This window comes from Pezoporus occidentalis, unplaced genomic scaffold (assembly GCF_034315485.1).
Source record: "Pezoporus occidentalis ecotype Australia unplaced genomic scaffold, CSIRO_AGI_Poc_V1 ctg7, whole genome shotgun sequence".
NCBI classification, from domain to species: domain Eukaryota; kingdom Metazoa; phylum Chordata; class Aves; order Psittaciformes; family Psittacidae; genus Pezoporus; species Pezoporus occidentalis.
Window position 1 is genome coordinate 1,509,336 of NW_026916052.1, and position 19,967 is coordinate 1,529,302.

General features: G+C 48.6%; 1 protein-coding gene and 1 long non-coding RNA gene across 2 annotated transcripts; both read left to right on the plus strand.

The window, feature by feature from the left end:
• Window positions 1-1,218: 1,218 nt before the first annotated feature.
• On the plus strand, window positions 1,219-3,241 carry LOC134175681 (uncharacterized). The gene is made up of 2 exons (XR_009969105.1): window positions 1,219-1,548; window positions 3,097-3,241. It is a non-coding gene; the product is annotated as an uncharacterized LOC134175681 (long non-coding RNA).
• A 3,007-nt stretch (window positions 3,242-6,248) lies between these two features.
• RHOU (ras homolog family member U) lies at window positions 6,249-13,491 on the plus strand. The gene is made up of 3 exons (XM_062641958.1): window positions 6,249-6,635; window positions 7,406-7,464; window positions 10,479-13,491. The coding sequence occupies exons 1-3, from the start codon at window positions 6,308-6,310 to the stop codon at window positions 10,932-10,934; spliced, it is 843 nt and encodes a 280-aa protein (XP_062497942.1). The 5' UTR covers window positions 6,249-6,307; the 3' UTR covers window positions 10,935-13,491.
• The last annotated feature ends 6,476 nt before the right edge of the window (window positions 13,492-19,967 follow it).

Genomic DNA, 19,967 nt, shown 5'->3' on the forward strand with positions numbered 1-19,967 from the left:
CAGAGACAGCTGTAGGTGCTGTTCTGTGACGCCTTCCCTCAAATTCGGGCAGCTATCAGGAAAGTACAGCCTGCTCACTTTCAGTAAAACTGGCACTTGTGCTGGCTTCTTCCAAGCCTTTTAATCCCCACCTAGCAACTGCTTTCAGAAAAGATCTTTAAAAGTGGAAAGGGAAAAGGCTTTTCAGCAGTGGCCATGGGGTTCTTCCAAGTTTGATACCAAGAGGAAGCGGCTGGCTCCAAAGGAGATAACACTGGGACCAATCATTGTTTTTCAGACTTTGAGTAACCAACTAAAAATGCATGGGTCAAACTGTCCATGGAGACAGGTCAGCATGGATCCATTGGCTGGCCAAGCTTCACTGAGAGGGTGAGCACAGAAACGAGTGTGGGAGCATCCCTGCAGGTCTCACTGTGCCCCTCACCTCCCAGCACTGTTGACAGAAGTACCCCATTAGGAAACTGCTCTCACCCCCCATGAAACATGGGCTCACGTAAGGACACATAAGGCCCAGCCGGTGATGGTGGGGAGATTATGGAGCTCTCCAGAAAGTACTGATCTCTGTTTACCCCTTCAGGTGACCATTTCAGTCCAATCTGGGCATATTTTACAAGTACCATATGATACCACTCACGTTTATGAGGCTGTTCAGTGTCCTTTTCAGCAGCTGTGACCCCAGATCAGCTGAAAAGGATTTTGAAAGGGAGATAAAGGGCTCACCTCCCACAGTGGTTCCCCTGCAGAGGCACTACAGATAGGAGGTTAGGGTTAATTTGTTTTCTGAATTAACAAGGAATCTGTGAAGCTTGAAGCAATTGTGCTTTATTTTATTTCGGGGGATTTTTTTTAGGTTGATCTCAACAATCCTTTTTGCCTGTGAATTTTTGCTTGTCTCTTCTCAGAGCTTAGCTGGAGGTTGGTGAGAGTTTATTGTGTTAATGCGTGCCACTCACTAATCCCTTTCCCCAGGTAGTGAAAACTTCCCTGAGATGATATCTTGGGTGATTAAAATGTTCTTTAAAAAAAAAGCCCTGGGAAATATATATAGAGAGTAAAAGCAGCAGTATCTTGTACTTCCCTAGCTCTTCCTCTCCTAGTTCTCAAAGAACAGCCTCAAAAGCACTTCTCTTGAGTCAGAACAGGTCAGAGCCATGATTCATAAAAGCTGCCTTTTCTTTCCCAAGTTGTTGCCTTTTCTTTGCTCCCTCATGCTTCCCCTTTCTTTGCTCCCTCATGCTTCCCCTTTCTTTTCTCCCCACCTCCCCTGCCATGGACCAGCTCAGCTTGATCCTGCTCTTTGGAAAACGAAGGACTGCATCACAGATGGTTTTGTTCCAACAAAGAACAGGATCTTGGTGACAGCCCTGGAGAGCAGGCTGTACCCTTCCCTGGAACAAGCAGCAGTGCATCACGTCATGCTCGGACCACACCGCCTCACTCCCTCGCCTCTCTCCGTGTCAGGCTTTTCAAGTTTCTACAAGAAAAAAGCTTCATTCTACAAGGCCAGCATCCAGTTCATATTTGCTATATCACAGGGACAACGATAAGGTAGGATGTAACAATGACCTGCTTCACTTCTTGATAAAATAATTTCCTCTCTCTGTCATTTTTCTCGAAGCATAATATTTAACTAATGTGAGCATGTAAGATAGAGCAGGAGCTTTTCTGTGAACTGCCTGATAATGAGACAGATTCAGCCCTGAGACAGATAACTGCCACCCTGTTGACCTACGTGGAGTTAAGCCTGTTTATCCCCCAGCTTAGAGCTCTGAAAACAATTGAGTTAAACCTGTAAGATGTGTGCGTGTGATAGGGTTGAGGCCAAAAGCGTTGGAGACAGCGGCTATCTGTTACAGCATCCCTCCATCAATGCCCGCTCAGCCCACTACCAGCACGCCTGCCTGGGAGCTGCTCTGACTTGCCGCTGTGGTGCAAATGGGCCCCCCTCCTGCAAAACAACCAGTTAGCTCATCCTCTTACACAAAAGGCTACTGTATTTGATAGGGTACATTACAGTATAGGGCAACCATGCAGCTCTGAATCCACTCACGCCCCCCTACCCAGCAGATACAATGCAGACTGTTATAGCTATCTTGGTGGAGCCTACTTAGTTCAATGCATTGGCTGTGTTTGTCTACTGAAGGTGTTTAAAAATGTGCATGTGGCATTTTTTGCTCACAACATTTGCATGAAGAGCTTTCTCACATCATCCTTTGAAGCTGTTCAAATGGATTGTCACCCAGGGCATATTGCCCGCCTTCTCATCTCCCACCTACAGGAGTTTCCCTGTGGTTGTGCATCTTTTCTCTTACTGAGTTAGAATCAGAGAATCATAGAATAGTTAGAGTTGGAAAGAACCTTAAGATCATCAAGTTCCAACCCCCCTGCCATGGGCAGGGACACCTCACACTAAACCATGTCACCCAAGGCTCTGTCCAGCCTGGCCTTGAACACTGCCAGGGATGGAGCATTCACAAATTCCCTGGGCAACCCATTCCAGTGCCTCACCACCCTTACAGTAAAGAACTTCTTCCTTATATCCAATCTAAACTTCTGCTGCTTAAGTTTTAACCCATTACCCCTTGTCCTATCACTACAGTCCCTAGTGAAGAGTCCCTCTCCAGCATCCTTTTAGGCCCCCTACAAGAGGAGTTCTCATTGTAGCATTGATACAGACCATGGATTTGCCATTTGTCACTGCAGATAAGAGGTGACAATGCTCAGGCATCTTTGTGCCCTCCTCATTCGGGTCATATTCCATCCTGGCATCAGAGATCACAGCATATCTGCTCACCTTCACTTGGCATCCTGTCCAAAACAGATAGAAATTCATCTGCTGACATGACTTCAGCATGCCATGACAGTGTCCAAGATGGCCAAAGCTGACCAGCATACAGTATTTCCTGCATTTACTGTATGCTGACTTCCAGCATCACATGCCATTCCACAATATTAATGAGGTATATGATTTATGGGATGCTGCTGAGAGTAAAATATAGTTATAATTTTAGTACTACTTTTATTTCTTTCCTCGCATAAATGTGTTATGAACCTAGTCTGGTCTATTGACTTTTCTCCAATTTCTTGTTCCCCAAGGTGGAAAATTCCTCTGGATTTCTAGAGATGGAAAACTACTGACTGCTGGGTGCTGGTAGGAGAAGGGTAACAAGCATCTGGGCATGGAGACGGAGACTCCTCTTGACAGCTCTGTTCCTCAGGTAGAACAGGCCTTTCTATCAAAGCTCATGCATGTGTGAGACAGCTTTCTTGGGTGCTGCTTAGAACCTGAAAAATCAACTCTCAGAGGGAACTAGAGTCTTAAAAGCCATGCCTTTTCCTATTATATGTGCCTTTTGTTAGCATCGCCTTGTCTTGTGTAGAGATGCAGCTGTGCATACACTCAGAACCACACAAAATAAAAATGAGACAGGATGGCAAATGTGGCTTTGCCCCCTGCACAGAGCAGTAGGGACCAAATGGATCAGACATAACAGCATCTAGTCTCCATGTCCCATGATGTTCTTTAGAAATGACTGAATATGTTATTCCTTGTCTTGTGTAGATACTGGCTACCTTCAAACTTTCACTGAAGCAATTTGTTTTCAGTTCAGAAGGGACACAAGTCTCTGTGCAATTCACCCATTTTCCTCTTGGCTTAGGTGAAGCGAAAGAAGGATCCACAACAATTTTTGGTACTGGGATCAGGACGTGATTTCAATCAGGGGTGTGATTTATCACCTCTCTCACTCCTGCATTAAGCTGTGTGGCTCACTGTTGAAACAGCATCGCCGTTCAAGGTATTACCACACTATGGGTAGCTCTGAGCTCCCTCACCCATTACAGCAGAGCAGCCACACAAAGGCTTCTCACCCCTTTCAGTGAAACATCTGCTGGACTGAAGCTGCCTAATACTGAATTAAACACGGTGACCTTGCAACCAGGTGGCTGTGGAGCACGTAGCCTTTACGGCTCTGCTATGGAGGCAGAACCCCCAGAAACAAGTGTAGCAGCGGGCTGCCGTGGTGGTAACATTTCTAACAGCCGCAGCTGGGTGCAAAGTGAGCCTGCACCTACACATGTAATGTTTTCCCCTTTCCCAACAAGAATAAGCCATATTAGCATTATCCCGGCACAACTGCACCTATACTCTGGGGAGTTAGCTGCAACAGCATTGTCAAAGCAATTCAGCTTTTCTAAGTAGACAGGCTATAATTACACTAAATTAAAATAGAGTGCTTTTGTTCTAACCTAGGCCATGAGGACTTGCACCAAAAATAACCAAAGGTATGAATTAAGCCATTTCTGTTATTTTAGTACATGCCTGAGCACAGGCGAACTCCTGCTCCATCCCTTCTGGCTGTCAAGCCTGGCAAAGCTCAGCTGCCTGGGTCATCGCCTCTTCTCAGACTTCATCACAGAGGAGTCAGTGTACAAAAGCACCCGATGGAGAAATGCTTCTTGCCTGTAGCGGGTGCCCTGTGATGTCTCTCTCTGGCACTAGCACCCACACCTGACAGCACCCTATCCCAGCTGAAACCAGGACATTCTTTGAGGGGAAGGTAATTCTGCAGGACTGGGGAGTCTCACAGGAGGGTCAGCAGTTCCTAAGGGTCTTGAGCATGAGGGTCACACTGAGCCCCTGTGCTCTGTTGGCTGCTGTGCTCCTTGAAGGGAGTGGGTGCGTGCTGCCACCCCAGCACAGGGATCAAGAGCTTTTTCTTCCCCAGCCCTCCAACTGCGTGCACAAGGCATCTAACCTGGGGTCTTTTCATCTACCTTCAGAAAGGGAGTACCTTGGCTCTGACCCTGCTTTGAAGTGCAATGTTGTCATGGTGAGCCACAGTGGCTGTTCCCATAGAAGAAGCCAGGGCACATAGGAAAGCAAGATCAGCTGTACTGAGTGCTTATTTCCAGGAGGCATGAGCCTTGGTAGGGTCTTTGGTGGTCAGACCACAGAGCCCCAGGGTTTATAGAAGCAGGAAGACCACAAGCCCCATAGGCCTGACCTTTCCATCTCTTCCTGTGAGCATGGGACAGGCTGTTGGTGCATGATGTGTAGCAGGTACCACATGCTGTGCATGCTGTGGGTAGGAAACTAGCAGCATCATGTGGGTTTCCAGTTCAGCAAGGGAAATGGGAAACTGTACTCCAGATCGCACCAGGAACTCAGTGATGCTGAAAATGGTAAACTGAACTCTCAACTCTGCCACAGAGTTATCGGCACTGCTTTGGGTAAGTTACAATGCCTGTACTTGCTGTCTGCAAAATGAGGATACCAACAACATCTACATCCCAGGTGCTCCAGGTGGCACTGTTCGTGTTTGCACAGTACTATTAAGGGCCCCAGAAGAAATGTGTTAATAATGTTCCCAATTTAGGGCAGAGCCAGTCTTTTCAGCAGCTTTTCATTTTCTGTGTTCAACCTCAAAACTTTTCCATGTCTAACTTATTTCAACGGTGCTAAAGGCATAGTCCCACCTTTCCCACAGCACAGGGCCCAGTTTATCCCTTCCCAGGCTGTAGGTGAGAGATTTACCGTGTAGCATACTGCTGGGTACATAGCAGAAAGAGTACTGCTTTCCACGCGGGCGAGGGGTACAGTCCCCCCAGCACTCCGCAGGTAGCGAGGGGTGGCTCGACTCGGAGCGCGGCCGCCCAGCCGTACCCGGGCAGCCTTCGGTGCCTCAGGCGAGCGCCCTGTCCGCAGCACCCCGGTAACGCGGTGGAGCCGCCGCTCCCGCAGGGCGGCGCGGCCTGAACGCGGCCACCGGCAGAGGGGCCGGGCAGGAGCGGGCGCAGACCCCAACTGCAGGGGGGAAGAGGACCGGCGCGCCCCTGTCCCAACAGCCAATAGCGCTGCGCGGCGGGGCGAGGGAGCCAATGAGAAGAGCGCCTCGCTGCGGGCTCGCCCCCTGCCCGCTTGTCCGCCGCCGTCGGTGCGGGCGGTGCTGAGCAGTGTGGCGCCGCCTGCCGGGCGGTGCCGGGCGGTGCCGTGCCGTGCCGTGCCGTGCCGGGCGGCGCCGGCTCCTCCCCGCGCAGAGCTATGTCACGCGGAGGCGCGGGACGGGCGGCTGGGACTTGGTAGCGCGGGGCGAGGCGAGCGCAGTACAGCCGGGATCCCGCTACCGCCTGTGTACGGGGAGAGCCAGCGGCGCCGGGGCTGGCTTCGCGGCGGTCGCGCCGCTCCTGCCGGCCCGCCGGGGCCCCGCACCGCACGCCCGCCGCCGCTGCTCCCCGCCGTCCCTCGGCCGGCGGCCCCGGGCCGCGCACCGCCCCCCGGCCGGCGGGGCTCTGCGTCGCCGCGCGGATGCCGCCGCAGCAGGAGGGCGAGGCGGGCTACATCAGCAAACCGGTGCCGGGCGGCTGCGAGGTGCCGCCGGTGCCCCCGCGCAGGGTGCGCAGCGGCCGGGCGGCGGCGGCGCTGGGGGCAGCGCTGGGTGGCCGCTGCCGGGCGACGGGAGCTGGAGCCGCCGCCGGGGTCGGAGCTGGGGCCGGAGCGGGGGCCGAGCCGCGGCGCAGCATCAAGTGCGTGCTGGTGGGGGACGGCGCTGTGGGGAAGACCAGCCTGGTGGTGAGCTACACCACCAACGGGTACCCCACCGAGTACATCCCCACCGCCTTCGACAACTTCTCCGGTAAGCGCCGGCGGCGGCAGTGGGGAGACCGGGACGTTGGGAGGGGGTGCTGCCTCGGGGAGGGGGGAGCGGCACGTCCTGGCTGTGCCTTCCTTGGGGCCGTGACGGGGCTGCTTGGGGATGTCCATCTTGGTTATTTATTTGGGGCAGGACCGGGGCGTGTTAAGAGCTCCGTCTCGGGGAGCAGCACCGGCAGACCTTCGTGTAACGGGGCCGGGCTGGCAGCTGGTGTTGCGCTGGGCAGTGCGGCCAAAGCCAAAGTCGGGCTTTAATTGTGTACGCTCCGGTCTAAAAGTCCCAGCTCTCGGCCAGATGGGAAGCGCCTAAAAGGAAGGTTTACATACTCGCCTTGTGTCCCCCCATTACATAGGGGGAGGTTCAGGGGTTTGCGTTTGGCTCAGCGCGGGGGGTGGCGGTGTGTCCCGGGCGTGTTGAAGGTGTACAATATGATATAAACTAAACAGAGTAAACCCGTTGTGGTGGAAGAAAGACCCGTACGGCTGGGCTCGCTCTCCTGCCGCCGCTGAGGGTTAGTGCTCTGCTTGCCACATCTCTTGCGGGGAAGTGAATCGGAAAGCCCTGAAGGCTTGTGTGTGCCCAAGTGTCAGCGATGGACTCCCAGCTCTGCTCAGTTGTTAAATCTAAACTAATTGAAGACTATAAGAGCTGAGGGATGGTAAACCTTCTTTTCTTCCTTTTTCTTTAATGGAAAACGTGTAAAATTGGACTCACCACACTTTCCCCCCTTCCCTCCTCCTTTCTTTCCAAAGCTGTCGTGTCTGTCGATGGCAAGCCGGTGAGACTTCAGCTCTGTGACACAGCTGGTCAGGTCAGTGAAGCCACTTACTTGATTTAACTGACAGCGGGAGGGGAGAAGTTGTTGCGCAAAGTAGTCCTGCTAATGACTTCATGGATTTGAAAGGCTTCCCGGTGTTTGATCATCTTATTAAACTGCTATCATTTTCACTGCTGCTTAATTTGCTGTTCTGCCCGGCGTCTGTTGAAGGATGGGGGGACCCCAGCACCCGGGCTGGGCACAGGCTGCTGCTCTGCTTTGCTCAAGCTGTCGCTCTGCTTAGCCTGACTAGAGAGGCTGAACATATTGGGGATTCAAGGGCCACCTGGTTTTCTCTTTGAGCGGTTGTTGCTGTCTTTATGTTTGCTAAGTAACTGTGGGTTTAGGAATTACAGTGTTTGGGATGTATGCATGCAAATTACCCACAGCTGTAGGTGTCTGGAGATAGAGTGAGCTTTTGAAGGAGCAGAAGCTTAAGGGAGAAAAAAGTCCTCTGGGGTGTTGCCTGCGGAGTCTTCATATTTGCCGTTCCCGGCCCCTTAAAAAGTGCTGCCACCCCAAATCCAAGAGTTGAGGGTGGCTGATGCCTCTCAGCTCCTAGTTTGCCTGATAAATGAAAAGAGCCCATTTCTTACTGTCTTGTGTTTTCTCCAAGTCCCTGGCTTGTACCACCCTGAGCAGTGTGTAACACTGCCTGCTAGGGTGGATAGACAAAAAGTATCCAGAAGTGTTTTGCTACCTAGCTGATGTTTCAAGACAGTAGGAGCTGGGTTCCTGTGCAGCTCTGTGGATCCGCATCTATGCCTTCCCAAAACCACGCTAAAAATCTCAGTGGCCTTAACATACAAACCTATTTAGGTGAGTTGTAACTGGGCGCCCTACTTAGGAAGGGGGTTTGAAGGGCTGTGCAGTCCTAGACAGCAGTGTAGGACTCCCATGTGCCCTACAAACCAAAGCTGAAATTCTACAAGCACCCTTCTGCAGGAAAAGGGTAAAGGATGGGAAGTACCACTGTGGACCTGTCCTGTGATTTTGTGTCCTGCTGAGGGTGGTACTACAGCAGCTGGGGCTGTATGTGCTTGTATGCAGAGCTTGGCAGGTGAAATTGCCATTGGGTGATGGGCAGTGCCTGTGAAAACGTGGCTGCGAGCTGCAGGAGGGACAGGCAAGCCCAGTCACCTCTTGCCTTCGCTGCCCTTAATGGTTAGGATGTTTGCTCTGGCTGCCGAAGTGCAGCTGGAATGGGTAGAGTCATTGCTTCAAAAATGAAGGGGTAATCTAAACAGACAGAACTCATCCTGAATAAAAGATACCTAGCTGGATACTTCAGTAAACCTGCTGCTGTGAGATGGCTGCTGAAATCTGCATCTAAGCAAGCACTCCAGTCAAGAGAAACTGTATTTCAGCATCACCAGCCCAAAGAAGTGCAGAGTCCCTGCAATGACATGCACCCACAACTGAAACCACAGGAGTGTACTTGGGACTTTATGTAAAAGGCACTATTTCATCTCGGTAGAAATCCTTAAGATCTGGGTTTGGCTTTCAAACTCATTGAATCGAGTCCTTTTGAGGTTTCTCACGTAGCAAGCAGAGGCAATTATAAGGCAAGGTGCCTTTCTGTAAATGGCCCTCTCGTTCAGAGCAGCATCTCCTGATAAATATGGGCCTTCTCTTGGGCCAGGCAATGAGAGCCTGGTTTCCTCTGAGGCTTAATCTGAGAATCAAGAGAGCTAATGAAGCTTGCTTTCTCAACTCGTGTTTTATAAATTGCTGCCTCTCTTTGAGATACTGCTGGAAGAAATTCATTTGTGCAGAACAAGACTTCTGAGGCTTCCAGGGGGTTTTAGACTGCATATCCTGGGCTTCCAGAGGCTTTAAATCAAAATTCCACATCTTGAAAATTAACATGGAACTTGCAGTGTAGCAATAAAGTGCTGGTACCAGAGACATGTTCTTAGCTGTGTGTGTTCTTTGCACTTCCAGTTCAGAGCTTTTGAGAACACGGTCTGTTTTAATTAAAATGTCACTACCACTGAAGCAAATCCTACCTGTTCAGGCTGCTAGTGTTACCCTGCTTTTATCCTGCTGTCAGCATAAAAGCAGCCTGCTTGGAGTTAACCCTTGCTTCTTGCTGCATTCTTCCCTGAGGATCAGCATGCCTTTGTTACCATGAGGTGTTTGGCTTTTTTTGTGGCTAGTTCCTGAAGCTGAAAAAGGGCCTTGCTTTGCTGGAGTTTGCACTAAAGGGGGGGGGGGGGGGGGGAAGGTAGGCTGGAAGACCTATTTGCAGTTTGTTTGATGTGGCATGGGTGGGAAGGAGGGAAAGGTAAAGCTCTTACTCTGTGCCATTGGCATGTTAAGCCTGCACATTGTGAGTCATTATTGCTCCCATCAGATTTAAATCCCTAGGCACAATGGCAGGGAAATTTTTCCCATATCCTTTAGGATGTTGTTAAGCAGTCACAAGTTCAGAAGGTGATTCCAGGAAAGGTACAAGGTATTCTTTCTGTTCTTGCCTGTATCTGGAGGTAGGGGTGTCAGCAGAGCAGCATTGAAGTACATGAGTGCTCCTCTTCGAGGCTTCTCACTGACTCCCTCCTGTAAGAGATGGACCTGTAGAAAGTGCCTTTTCCCTTCCAAACTTTGATGTTTTGACTTTTGTGTGCTGTAACCTGCTTGCTCCATCATTGCTCCTTTGCTGAAATAGGGCAGAGGGCCTGCGTACAAAGAGCTAAGGAAATATTTAAGCACTCAAAACAAGCCACAGCATTAGTCATAAAATCTCAGCTAGGTGGGGAAGCCACCACCTTGGTCCCATGTGCCCAATGGTGGCAGGGTGCCTGCTGGCTAGCAGCCGTGAGACCTCAGGCTGGGTGTGGGGAACTTCTGCTTGTAATGCACCTCGTTGGGTGGTCTGGGTGCTCATGTTGAGGTGCTTTTCAAGGTGGCAGTCGTACGTGATCCTCAGCTTCCCCAAGTGTCAAGGGGGTCCTCTGGGACTGATGTGATCTTTCCATGGGATGCTAATGCAATTTCTTTCCATGCAGGATGAATTTGACAAGCTCAGGCCTCTGTGCTACACCAACACGGACATCTTCCTGCTGTGCTTCAGTGTGGTGAGCCCTTCGTCCTTCCAGAATGTGAGTGAGAAGTGGGTTCCTGAAATCCGGTGCCACTGTCCCAAGGCCCCCATTATCCTTGTTGGGACTCAGTCGGACCTCCGGGAGGACGTCAAAGTTCTCATTGAGCTGGACAAGTGCAAAGAAAAGCCTGTCTCAGAGGAGGCGGCGAAGCTCTGTGCTGAGGAAATAAAAGCCACATCCTACATTGAGTGCTCTGCTTTGACTCAGAAAAACCTCAAGGAGGTGTTTGATGCGGCCATCATGGCTGGCATTCAGTACTCAGATACCCAGCAGCAACCAAAGAAATCCAAGTGCAGGACTCCAGACAAGATGAAAAACCTCTCCAAATCCTGGTGGAAAAAATACTGCTGTTTTGTATAGGGGTTGCAAGGACCTGAGTGCTGCTCTGAGGAAATCAAATAGAGGCTATATTAGCTGAAATCTCATTCTGTGTCGTCCCAGGTGTATAGTGTAGATCTGTATGTATGTGTATATGTTGCTACTGGATATCTCAGCTGCCCTTTTGAGGGTGGCAGAAGGATTCTTAGTTAAATAATTGCTATAAATCAGGTCTGGCATGCAGTTTCATGACTAAAACCTTTCTTTAAGGAAGAAAAACACCACATGTCTGTGAGGGTAGAAGGATTTGTCCAAAGGATCTGACTTCTTGTCTTATATGTGCAACAAAGAGGAGCACAGCAGAGGCCTTTGCTGCCAGGGCTTCGCAGGAGGAACGTGTGAGCAGTGGTAGAAGCGTAGAGCTCTGTACATGGACGATCAAAGGGAAAAATAACACTGTGCCTCCTAACTGATGTTTGTAGCTTTAAACCCCTACTCCTGCTCTCTTCTCCGTGTCTTCCCAAGCCAACACTCTTGGGGATCACTTTAAAAAGGGCATGCGAGAGGTGTAATCTACACGCAAATGCTACGGTTGGAAAGGTCATGAATATACCTTCAGCATGTGGTGAGGGAACCTAATCCCTTATGGAGCTGGTATCTCATTTGTCACCTCCTGACTTTGTGAAAGCCCTTTCTGTCCTCCTTCTCCTGCCCTTCCCAGGATGCCGAGTGAAAGCCCGAGAACATGACCAAGCTTTAACTCGCCTACCTCGAGCTGGGGCGAATTCCTCTGTATTTTTGCAGACATGACGACAGTTCATCTATTTCAGCTGAAAGGAATGTAAATGCTGTTGTGCTGGTTATTTTTTATCTTTCGTTTTTAAACAAATATCTGTGCAGCAGCACGTAAACCCCATCTGGCTTTAAATCTACAGCAAGAATTTCAGGATGCCCCTCCTTACCTTTTAAGGCTGCTAAACAAATAACAAATCAGGCAGGTTAAGATTTATAACAAACTGGACACTAGAAACTGAGGCTGCTGTGTCCTCTTCATGATGCTGTTTTCAACCAAGTTAATGTTTCCCTTCTAAAGGCAACAGTCGCTTGCGGTTGAATCTTGTCCAAGCTCATAGTGGTGAAATTTGCTGAAGCCACCCCAGCAATTTAACTGATTGGGGTTTTTTCCCGCACCAGTCCAACAGGTTAGCTGAAATGTGCCTAAAATGTAGCTGAGTGATCACAGAGTTGAATGTGACCTATTCTCTGACTAAATCTGGTTCCTACTAAACTAAGCCTAATTCCAGTCCTGGCAAGCTCAAGTGACCTGAGGGATAACGTGACTCTCTGCAAGAATCAGTATTTTAACTTATCCTGCAGAGAACATTTAGTTTGTGCTGTCTGTCTGCCTGCCTGCCTTTTTATGGCCCTGATTATGGGTTTTCCCCTAGATATTTCAAGATCAGGTTATATTCTTTTTTTTTCTCCTTCAGCCATAGCCTTGAAGTGACCTTTTGCATAGTCTTAAACTAAACTGCAGTGACAGAAAGCCGGAACCCTTTTTTCATCAGAAATGAATCAATGCCTGATACAAAGGAGAACTGTGGAAGCCATTTGAGTTGATAAACCCGACCATGGTTTACCTCCTGGCACATTAAATAAAATGACACTATGTAAATGGATTCTGGGCTGTACTGGCATAGGCTCCAGAGGCAGTATTTTTTCCTCCTCTACAGTGAAATGAGTGCAGAATGGGTAATGTTCCATCGCAGAAAACTTGAAAATGGGATGGAAATCTTTACCTAGGGCCTAATTCAATAAAAATGTGTTGGCTTCTGCACTGGAACAGCTTGGAAAAACAGTTTCCATAGCACAGAAGCTGGATGCATTTAACTTGGTTGCATCTGATTGGTAATGGTTTAATGTTTACTGGTCATGAAGTTAACATCTGAGCCTTTATATTTCTTACTCGAATGCTTTGACAGGATTTCAAATATGCAGTCATACCGTCATCTTGGACAAAAACATAAAGCCGGATTTCTCTTGGGTGCTTTGCTTCTCTGTAAAATGGTCTTGGTGGATGAAAAATGTGGGTTTGGGAAGGAGACAGGCTTGAATCTGAGCAGCTTCCATTTGCAAAAACAACATTTCTCCTGCAAGATCATCCTACTTTGTATCACACCGTACTGGAAGCAGTAGGTTATATTTTATACGCAGCCTGTTTCATAGTCTGGAGTAGCATTACTTTTAAATGTAGCCAGCTGTGACTGTTTCTGAAAATGTGATGTATATACAACTTGTTATAGCCCTTTACTAGGTGTGTGTAAACTGAATCTTACAACTTTACGAATACTGCTCTACATGGGGCTACACAGGGTCTAGGTTTTAGAAATATTACTTTTAAAATCATCAGTATTTTACAAGCGCAAGCGAGGGGAAGGTAGCGCAATTGAGGGAAAGATTATCTCTATGTAGTCTATAATCTGACGTGCCTTATGAAAAAAAACCTCTCCTGTTTTCTAAGTGTAGGCTATATTCTGAAAGAAATATTTCATGTGAGAATGATATAAATGAGGTATTTGGAAATAAATTCTGACCTGTGTATGTGTCTGCCTCTGCTACCTGCTCGGGGAGGCTGGAGGACAGTCCCTGGCCATGCACCGCACTGAAGCCTGGGGCTGTGCTCCTGGTACCCTGGCAAAGTGCCTCTGGTTTAAAACTACAGGCTTCTCCCTGCCTGCCCTGTCTCCAGCAGGCTGGGCTGGGTGGGAAGGGTGTGATGGGCTTCATCACATGCAGGCTTGTGCCCTGATCATGCCTGCAGTGCAGGAGTGCCTGACGCACCAGTGGGTCCTTTCTGGTGAGTCCCCGGTGTTGAATCCCCACTGCTGTTGCTGTAAGAATCACTTCCCATGGGTTTGGGTGCTGGTGGCCTGAAGTCGGGGTTTGCTTGCTGGAGACAAAGTCACTCCACATTTGCATGCTGATTTTGCAGGAAAAGGGGCTGTGCTAGCTGAAAGCCCAGACCCCGTCTTGCCAAAAATCACTCTGCTATCTGTGGGGTTTCGCTTTCCTGCTGAGGCAGGATGCTGTCCTACACATCCCAACATCTGGACAGGGCTGATGCAGTTCAGGTCATCCTTTATGCCAGGGTGACTGTGCATGTGTGTGCTGCTGTGATCAAAAGGCTCCTTCAGCTGCCCTGCTTCAGATACTGGATGGGCTGGCAGCTGAGGCTGATAAGAGCACACTGAAGTAAGCCCGCTGCATGTAAGGTTTTCCAGGAATGCTGAAATCACTGCTGCTTTGTGATGGATGGAAGTTCCCAAGAGAGGATTTTGTTTTCTTTCATATCAAATTAAAGTGCTCTAGGAAAAATGGATCTTTTTTTTTTCCTTTTCATGGAAAAAAATGTCACCTTTACCATTTCTCCCCTAGTATTTTACGCGTTGGACATGGCTCTAGGGTATGATTGAGGGTTGACTAGAACTGAGACACCTCGGTAGAGGGTATCTAAGGAAACTTAAGCACACTCTTACTTTGCTTTTTATTTTCTTCCCAGACCTAGTTACTGCCCACAGAGGGGGAAAACTGCTGCAGGGGATGGCCTTTTTGTATGACTGCATGCAGCTGACCTAATATTGTCATATGCGCTATCCTTAAACACTGAACCTCACTGAAGCATGTGAGTGTCTTTACAATTGAACAACCTTTCTGAGCCCTAGTGTATAACTGGTGCGCTCAGAGGTTTGTACAGAAGATAGCTGTAAACTTCTGCCTTTAGTGCTGCCCTGGCATGCAGCAAGGTGGCAAGAGGGGACAAGGGGAAAAACAAACTACTCAGGAAAGAGTGAGGCATTATAAACCTCAAGAAGTACTGGCAACAGGACTCCTAGGCAATTGGGAGTGATAGAAACTACTTTAGGCATAAGCATATTAAAAGCCCAATTAGAGAAATGCATTGGGAAATGAATAGCCCCAAGGAGGGCTGTTAGCTGCAAAGGTACAGCCTTTTCTTCAGGAAGTCTCAAAGCTGTGGATAGCTGGAAGCTGGGAGGAAATATCACTGCACACTATAGGGAAAAAGTCACTCTGTTTGCTCAGTTCTTATACTTTCTTCCCAAGCACCTGCACAGGCTAGGGACAGGATGTGGGATGAGGTGGACTTTTGGCATCAACCAGCATGGCTGTCCTAATGCATTAAATGTTTTTGAAAGAGCAGAATGGGTTTCAAGCCAACAGCAGGCCCCCAAGATACAGCAGGACCTTCTGTACTGTGATGTAATGATGAGGGTTGCTCAGTACCCATTAAGTGCTGTCCTCTACGGTATAACCTGAGGAACAAGCAGTTGCGTAATTCAATGAACTTTACCATCAGCATTACCAATTTGTTTCCCCCCACTGCTTTAACAGGATGGATAAATCAGTGATGAGTATGAAAAAAGGCATAAAACCCCAGCTTGGAACAACTTCTTTAGTTCAGACCCAGATGATGGTTTGGTTTTAACTCAGCAAGGGAAATGTGTCTAGAAGAGGAAGCATGGGGAGCAGCCCCGCTGATCTGCAGGGGACTGCACCAGTCTGAGGAGCTCCCCTGGCTCTTTAGTGCAGAGCAAGGAGACCTGCAGCAGGCACTGATTCAGACACTAGTGGTGGGTACAAGAGTGTCCACAGGCATCTGGTGCTCTTTAGGTCTGTGCATGTTGGTTGAATCCTGATCTTCTTATTTGGAGGCAGAAGAGGAATCATTTCACCAAGGTCAGCAGAGCTGCAGACCCATAAAGCTTTATGTAGCCTGAAAAATACTCAAGCAGGGATCCCTGTTGAGCTTTTGGAGTTGCAGGTGCGCTTGTAATGACATTGCCTCTATATGGCTCTTTCCCCCTAGCTTTCACTGGGAGGGATGAATAGTGATCCTCTACTGCTGCTCAGAATTCTGCTTCTCTTGGTGGTCCCATGGGTCCAGCTCACCTACTTCAAGTCCTCTGTAAATTTTAGCCTGCCAGCTTTGTGTATAAGCATTAATCACCTTAAGGAGCTTGTTTCAGTGTCTGCCTCACAGTCACATAGGAGTCCTTCGGTTATTGTTCATCAGAGGACAGGCTTAATCACTAGGTTTATGCAATCCCAACCCATCACCTCTTGCAAGGTGGGATGTCCTTGTGCCATGGGCCCCCTGTGGCCACCTTCCCTCTGTCCCTGATGGAGGCCTCTGTGGTGATGCTACTTGTTAACAAAGGCAGAGAACAAGTTCCAGGTGGAAATGTGATTTTTATGATTCATGTTTCCATTTTGAAGTTGCTGATGGAGTGAGAGCTGCATGCACAGAGTTTTATCTTTTGTCCTGGCAGGTGCTTGGTCTTCCATGGTTCAGCGAGGGTAATAACACCATGAAACAGCTGCACTGTTTTCCTCTGCCTCACTACACCTCTTAGTCTTTTGGCAGAGGAATGCCAAATAGCGTTTATCTGAGGGCAGTACTCTAACAATAGCCCTCCCTAGTCATCCTCTCTTCCCACAGCTCCTCTCCCCCTGCGTTCCCCCCTCTATAGGCAATTTTCTCATTTATTTTTAATTCAGAACGGTGTGTTGCCCGAAGCCCAGTGCTCAGTGTTTTCCTGCTGCTTGTATCCCGTTCTTCCATCTTCTGAGCTCTGTCATGGCCTTTCTACATTTTAATTACAAGCTCAGCAGGCTTCAGGTTTCCCTCCTCCTTAGGGCTGAGCAAACCCACTCCTTTTTCTTTCCCCTCTTTCCTGTAATCTGCCACAATGCATCTGGGTGAATCTGTGGAGAAGACAGGCAGCATATCGCAGAGCAAAGGCTGAAGACTGGGTGGCAATAGCAGTGGAGTAAAGCCTTTCCCACTGCTTGCTGTTGTGGCGGTGATAAGGCGTCATTGGACGCCTGTGTGCGGGGTAGCTGTTGACTTCTTGGGGCGAGGGCGCCTGTATCTGCTGGGCTACAAGCAGAGCCCTGGCCATTTTCAAAGGGCTTTGAAGTACCCTCTCACAATCTCCTTTGGGAGATAAGAGATTGCGGGAGAGGAAGGCGTTCCTGGAAACGGTTTCAGCAGCACGTATGTTTATCTAGGCTGGGTAAAGCAGGAGGAGGCCAAAACCTGGGCATCTGACACTCGAGAAGATACACAAGGATTCAAGCAGAAAATGCAAAGGAATATGAAACCTTGGGGTTTTAAAGCTTAAATCAATCATTTTTCTAGCATCTCAGGTCTCCAGTTGTACAAGGCAGACATTGGTGGCTATATCCCTGCCTGGTCCTTTCAGTATCTGCACGGCGCTGTTATTTGTGAATTTGCCTTCTCCCTTGTGCTGTCTGCCCTGCAGCTACCCCGGGAGGACATCCCCAAAGGTCCCACACCCGCTGCAAAGGAAGTATTGGGGTTTCTCTGCTTTAAACTGAGCTCCTGTTCATTCCGTCACATGCTCCAGCGTTGCAGGAGGCGGTGAAGAGCAGTTTACAGAGAAATAGGTGGCGAGGTGACCAGGTTAATGACTGTGTGACTTCATCTGCTGCCTTCTCTGCTTTGTAAACCACCACCATATTTGCTTTTTGTCTCCCCAGCTGAAGAATCCTGGCCTTTTTTAGTGTTTCCTCATAGGACAGTCGCTCCATTCTATCCATCATTTCATTTGTCATCCCTCCAGATCTCTCTCCTAACCCCACCACCCTACTCCTGAGAAGTGGAGGGCAGTTTTGTGGGCAAAGCCTCTGCTCCATGTTTTGTTCTTCAGCACTCTTCCTGGTAATGCCCTGTAATTTATTGTTTGAGTTTCATCAAGCTTTAGTGTTGAACCTTGTCAAACACTTTCTGGAAATCCAGCCATATCATGACCTTGGGACCTCCATTACACCCAAACTTCTCTTCCCCCCTTACGACTGCAGCAGCTTTCCAGAAGCATCTGTTGCATTCAATGGGTTTGGGAGCAGGGACATCAAAATAATGATGAGAAACAGACAGGAGGCACTTTGCAAGACTGATGACAGAAGGATACCTTGAAAAGCTCTGCTATTGTTTGGGATCCAGTCCAGATTTTTTAATTCTTCATCTGAAGGGTCAGTTTAAGCAGTCACTTAGCCCCTTTAAACTGCCACAGATTGGTTCTAATTGGGACCAGCTTGTTCTGACTGGAGGCTGCATTTGCCGGTAAAACTCTCTGGCATGATCCAGGGCCGGCTGACCAGGAAGCAGCCCCAGATCCCCCCTGAGCTGTGATAATTCAAAGTGGATCGTTATGTCACAGCAGCTTTCCTACGGGTCCTTTGCATAACTTTACTGTGCAGGTGAGAGTTTTAACATTTGTGAGGCGTGAAATTTTGACCTATGCTTTGGATGACCATGAGGGAGAGGATGGCACAGCAGGAGAAGTGGAAGTGGCAGTGGGCAGGGTCAGGGCTGCAACTATACAGCGCCCTGGGGCTGCTGGGATCTTCACAGTCCTGATGTCTGTCATTTCTGTAATAAACAAGATAAAAAGCTGTTTGGGGCTGGGGATTGCTAGATCCTAGGGTACTGGTTTAATACAAGCCCCCAGTTGCTTTGTAGCACAGTCTGTTGGCTCCAGAGGGGTGTTTCCACAGTAAGGACAGCAGTTGCTGCACAGGATCCCATTTGTTTTCCCTTGACACTTTGTATTTCTCACCCAGGCACTTCTGTTTCTGATTAATTAAAAATCAAGGTGGCAAAAAGATAGCACAGTCTGGGGTTTACAAATAGCTTTATCTCAGTGGGTGAACCAGAGTGGAGGTTCTTGGGACATGTGGCCCATAAAATCCCCATGATGTAAGGGCCTGGGAGTGCTTTCCCCCCTCTTCTCCTTTTCTCATCGTGGTTGATGGTGCTACTCTCAAGAGTCCTGCTGCCGATTGATAATTTCTCCATGTGCTGCAATCAGGTTGGGACTTCTGCTTCAATGACTGTTCCATTGGCTTTCCCAGATCCCTGCAGCCACCACACACTGCCTTTCAGAAGCAAACACTTGAGTGGGGAAATGTGTAATAAATGGAATAGCAGCATTGACGGTGCTCATTTGGAAAGGAGATAATCTCCTTTGCACTACCACATGTTAACGGGTGAAGCATCTGCATTGCTTATTCAATAAAGCTGGCACTGGATTTGTCTCCGTTGCCTAGAAAATCCCCTTTAATCTTCTGAAATGCTATCTCTGTAATAAGAAGGATATCTTGACTTGCATCATTTTGCTTATTCCCCACTATTGTCTCGATGCAATATGGTGCCAATTTGCAAATATTTAGCTAGATTAAAGCATTAGGCTTGTGTGACGGGGAGAAGCATCATATAATGAGAAAAGAAAGAGAAGAGACAGAGTTCATTGCACAAACACATGTGCCTCCAGACCCATCTTACTCAACACTTAAGTCTTTGGTTTTATTCCTTCTCAAGCAAGCTTTGCACCCAGGCAATTCAAGCTTTTCCCTTCCACCTTCTATAGCTGCTAATAAAAATTAGATGTTGTTTGGTCCTTTTGGACTGCATGTTACCACATTAGTTAAATAAAAGCCTCATTTATCTGTGCTTGAAGGTGGGATTGCTCTGGCTGGGTAGCTTAGGAAGGCCTAAGCTTTGAGTGCTTTACTAAGCAGGCAGATGGGGCCGCTTACGTGAAGAGCTGGAGAGTTTATGTGGAATGGAGAGAGGTGGGATTTTCCCTTTGTGGTCTGGTTCTTTGGCCTGCAGACTGCAGGTCCCAAATCTGCTCCCGATTACACTGTGTAACTAGATTTACAGCAGCCCACTCTGGATTTAACTCCACATAATTGATGACAGAGTCTGGTCCTTATTATGCATTCTGCACCCAGCCAGTTTAAAGGGTCAGGGAAAATATCTGAGGGACAGAACTGCCTTTGATCTTTGGTTTAATATTTCTGCTACATTTTACATACACAAAGAGTTATCGTGGCCTTTTACTAAGAACTGTTTAGCAAGGAGAGGCATAACAACTGGTCCCTGTGATGATGAGGAAGCTTCTGGGATATGTGAAAGGTAAAGTAGAAATGGAAGAAGAAAGAGGATGGATTTCTCCCTCTGTTATTCCC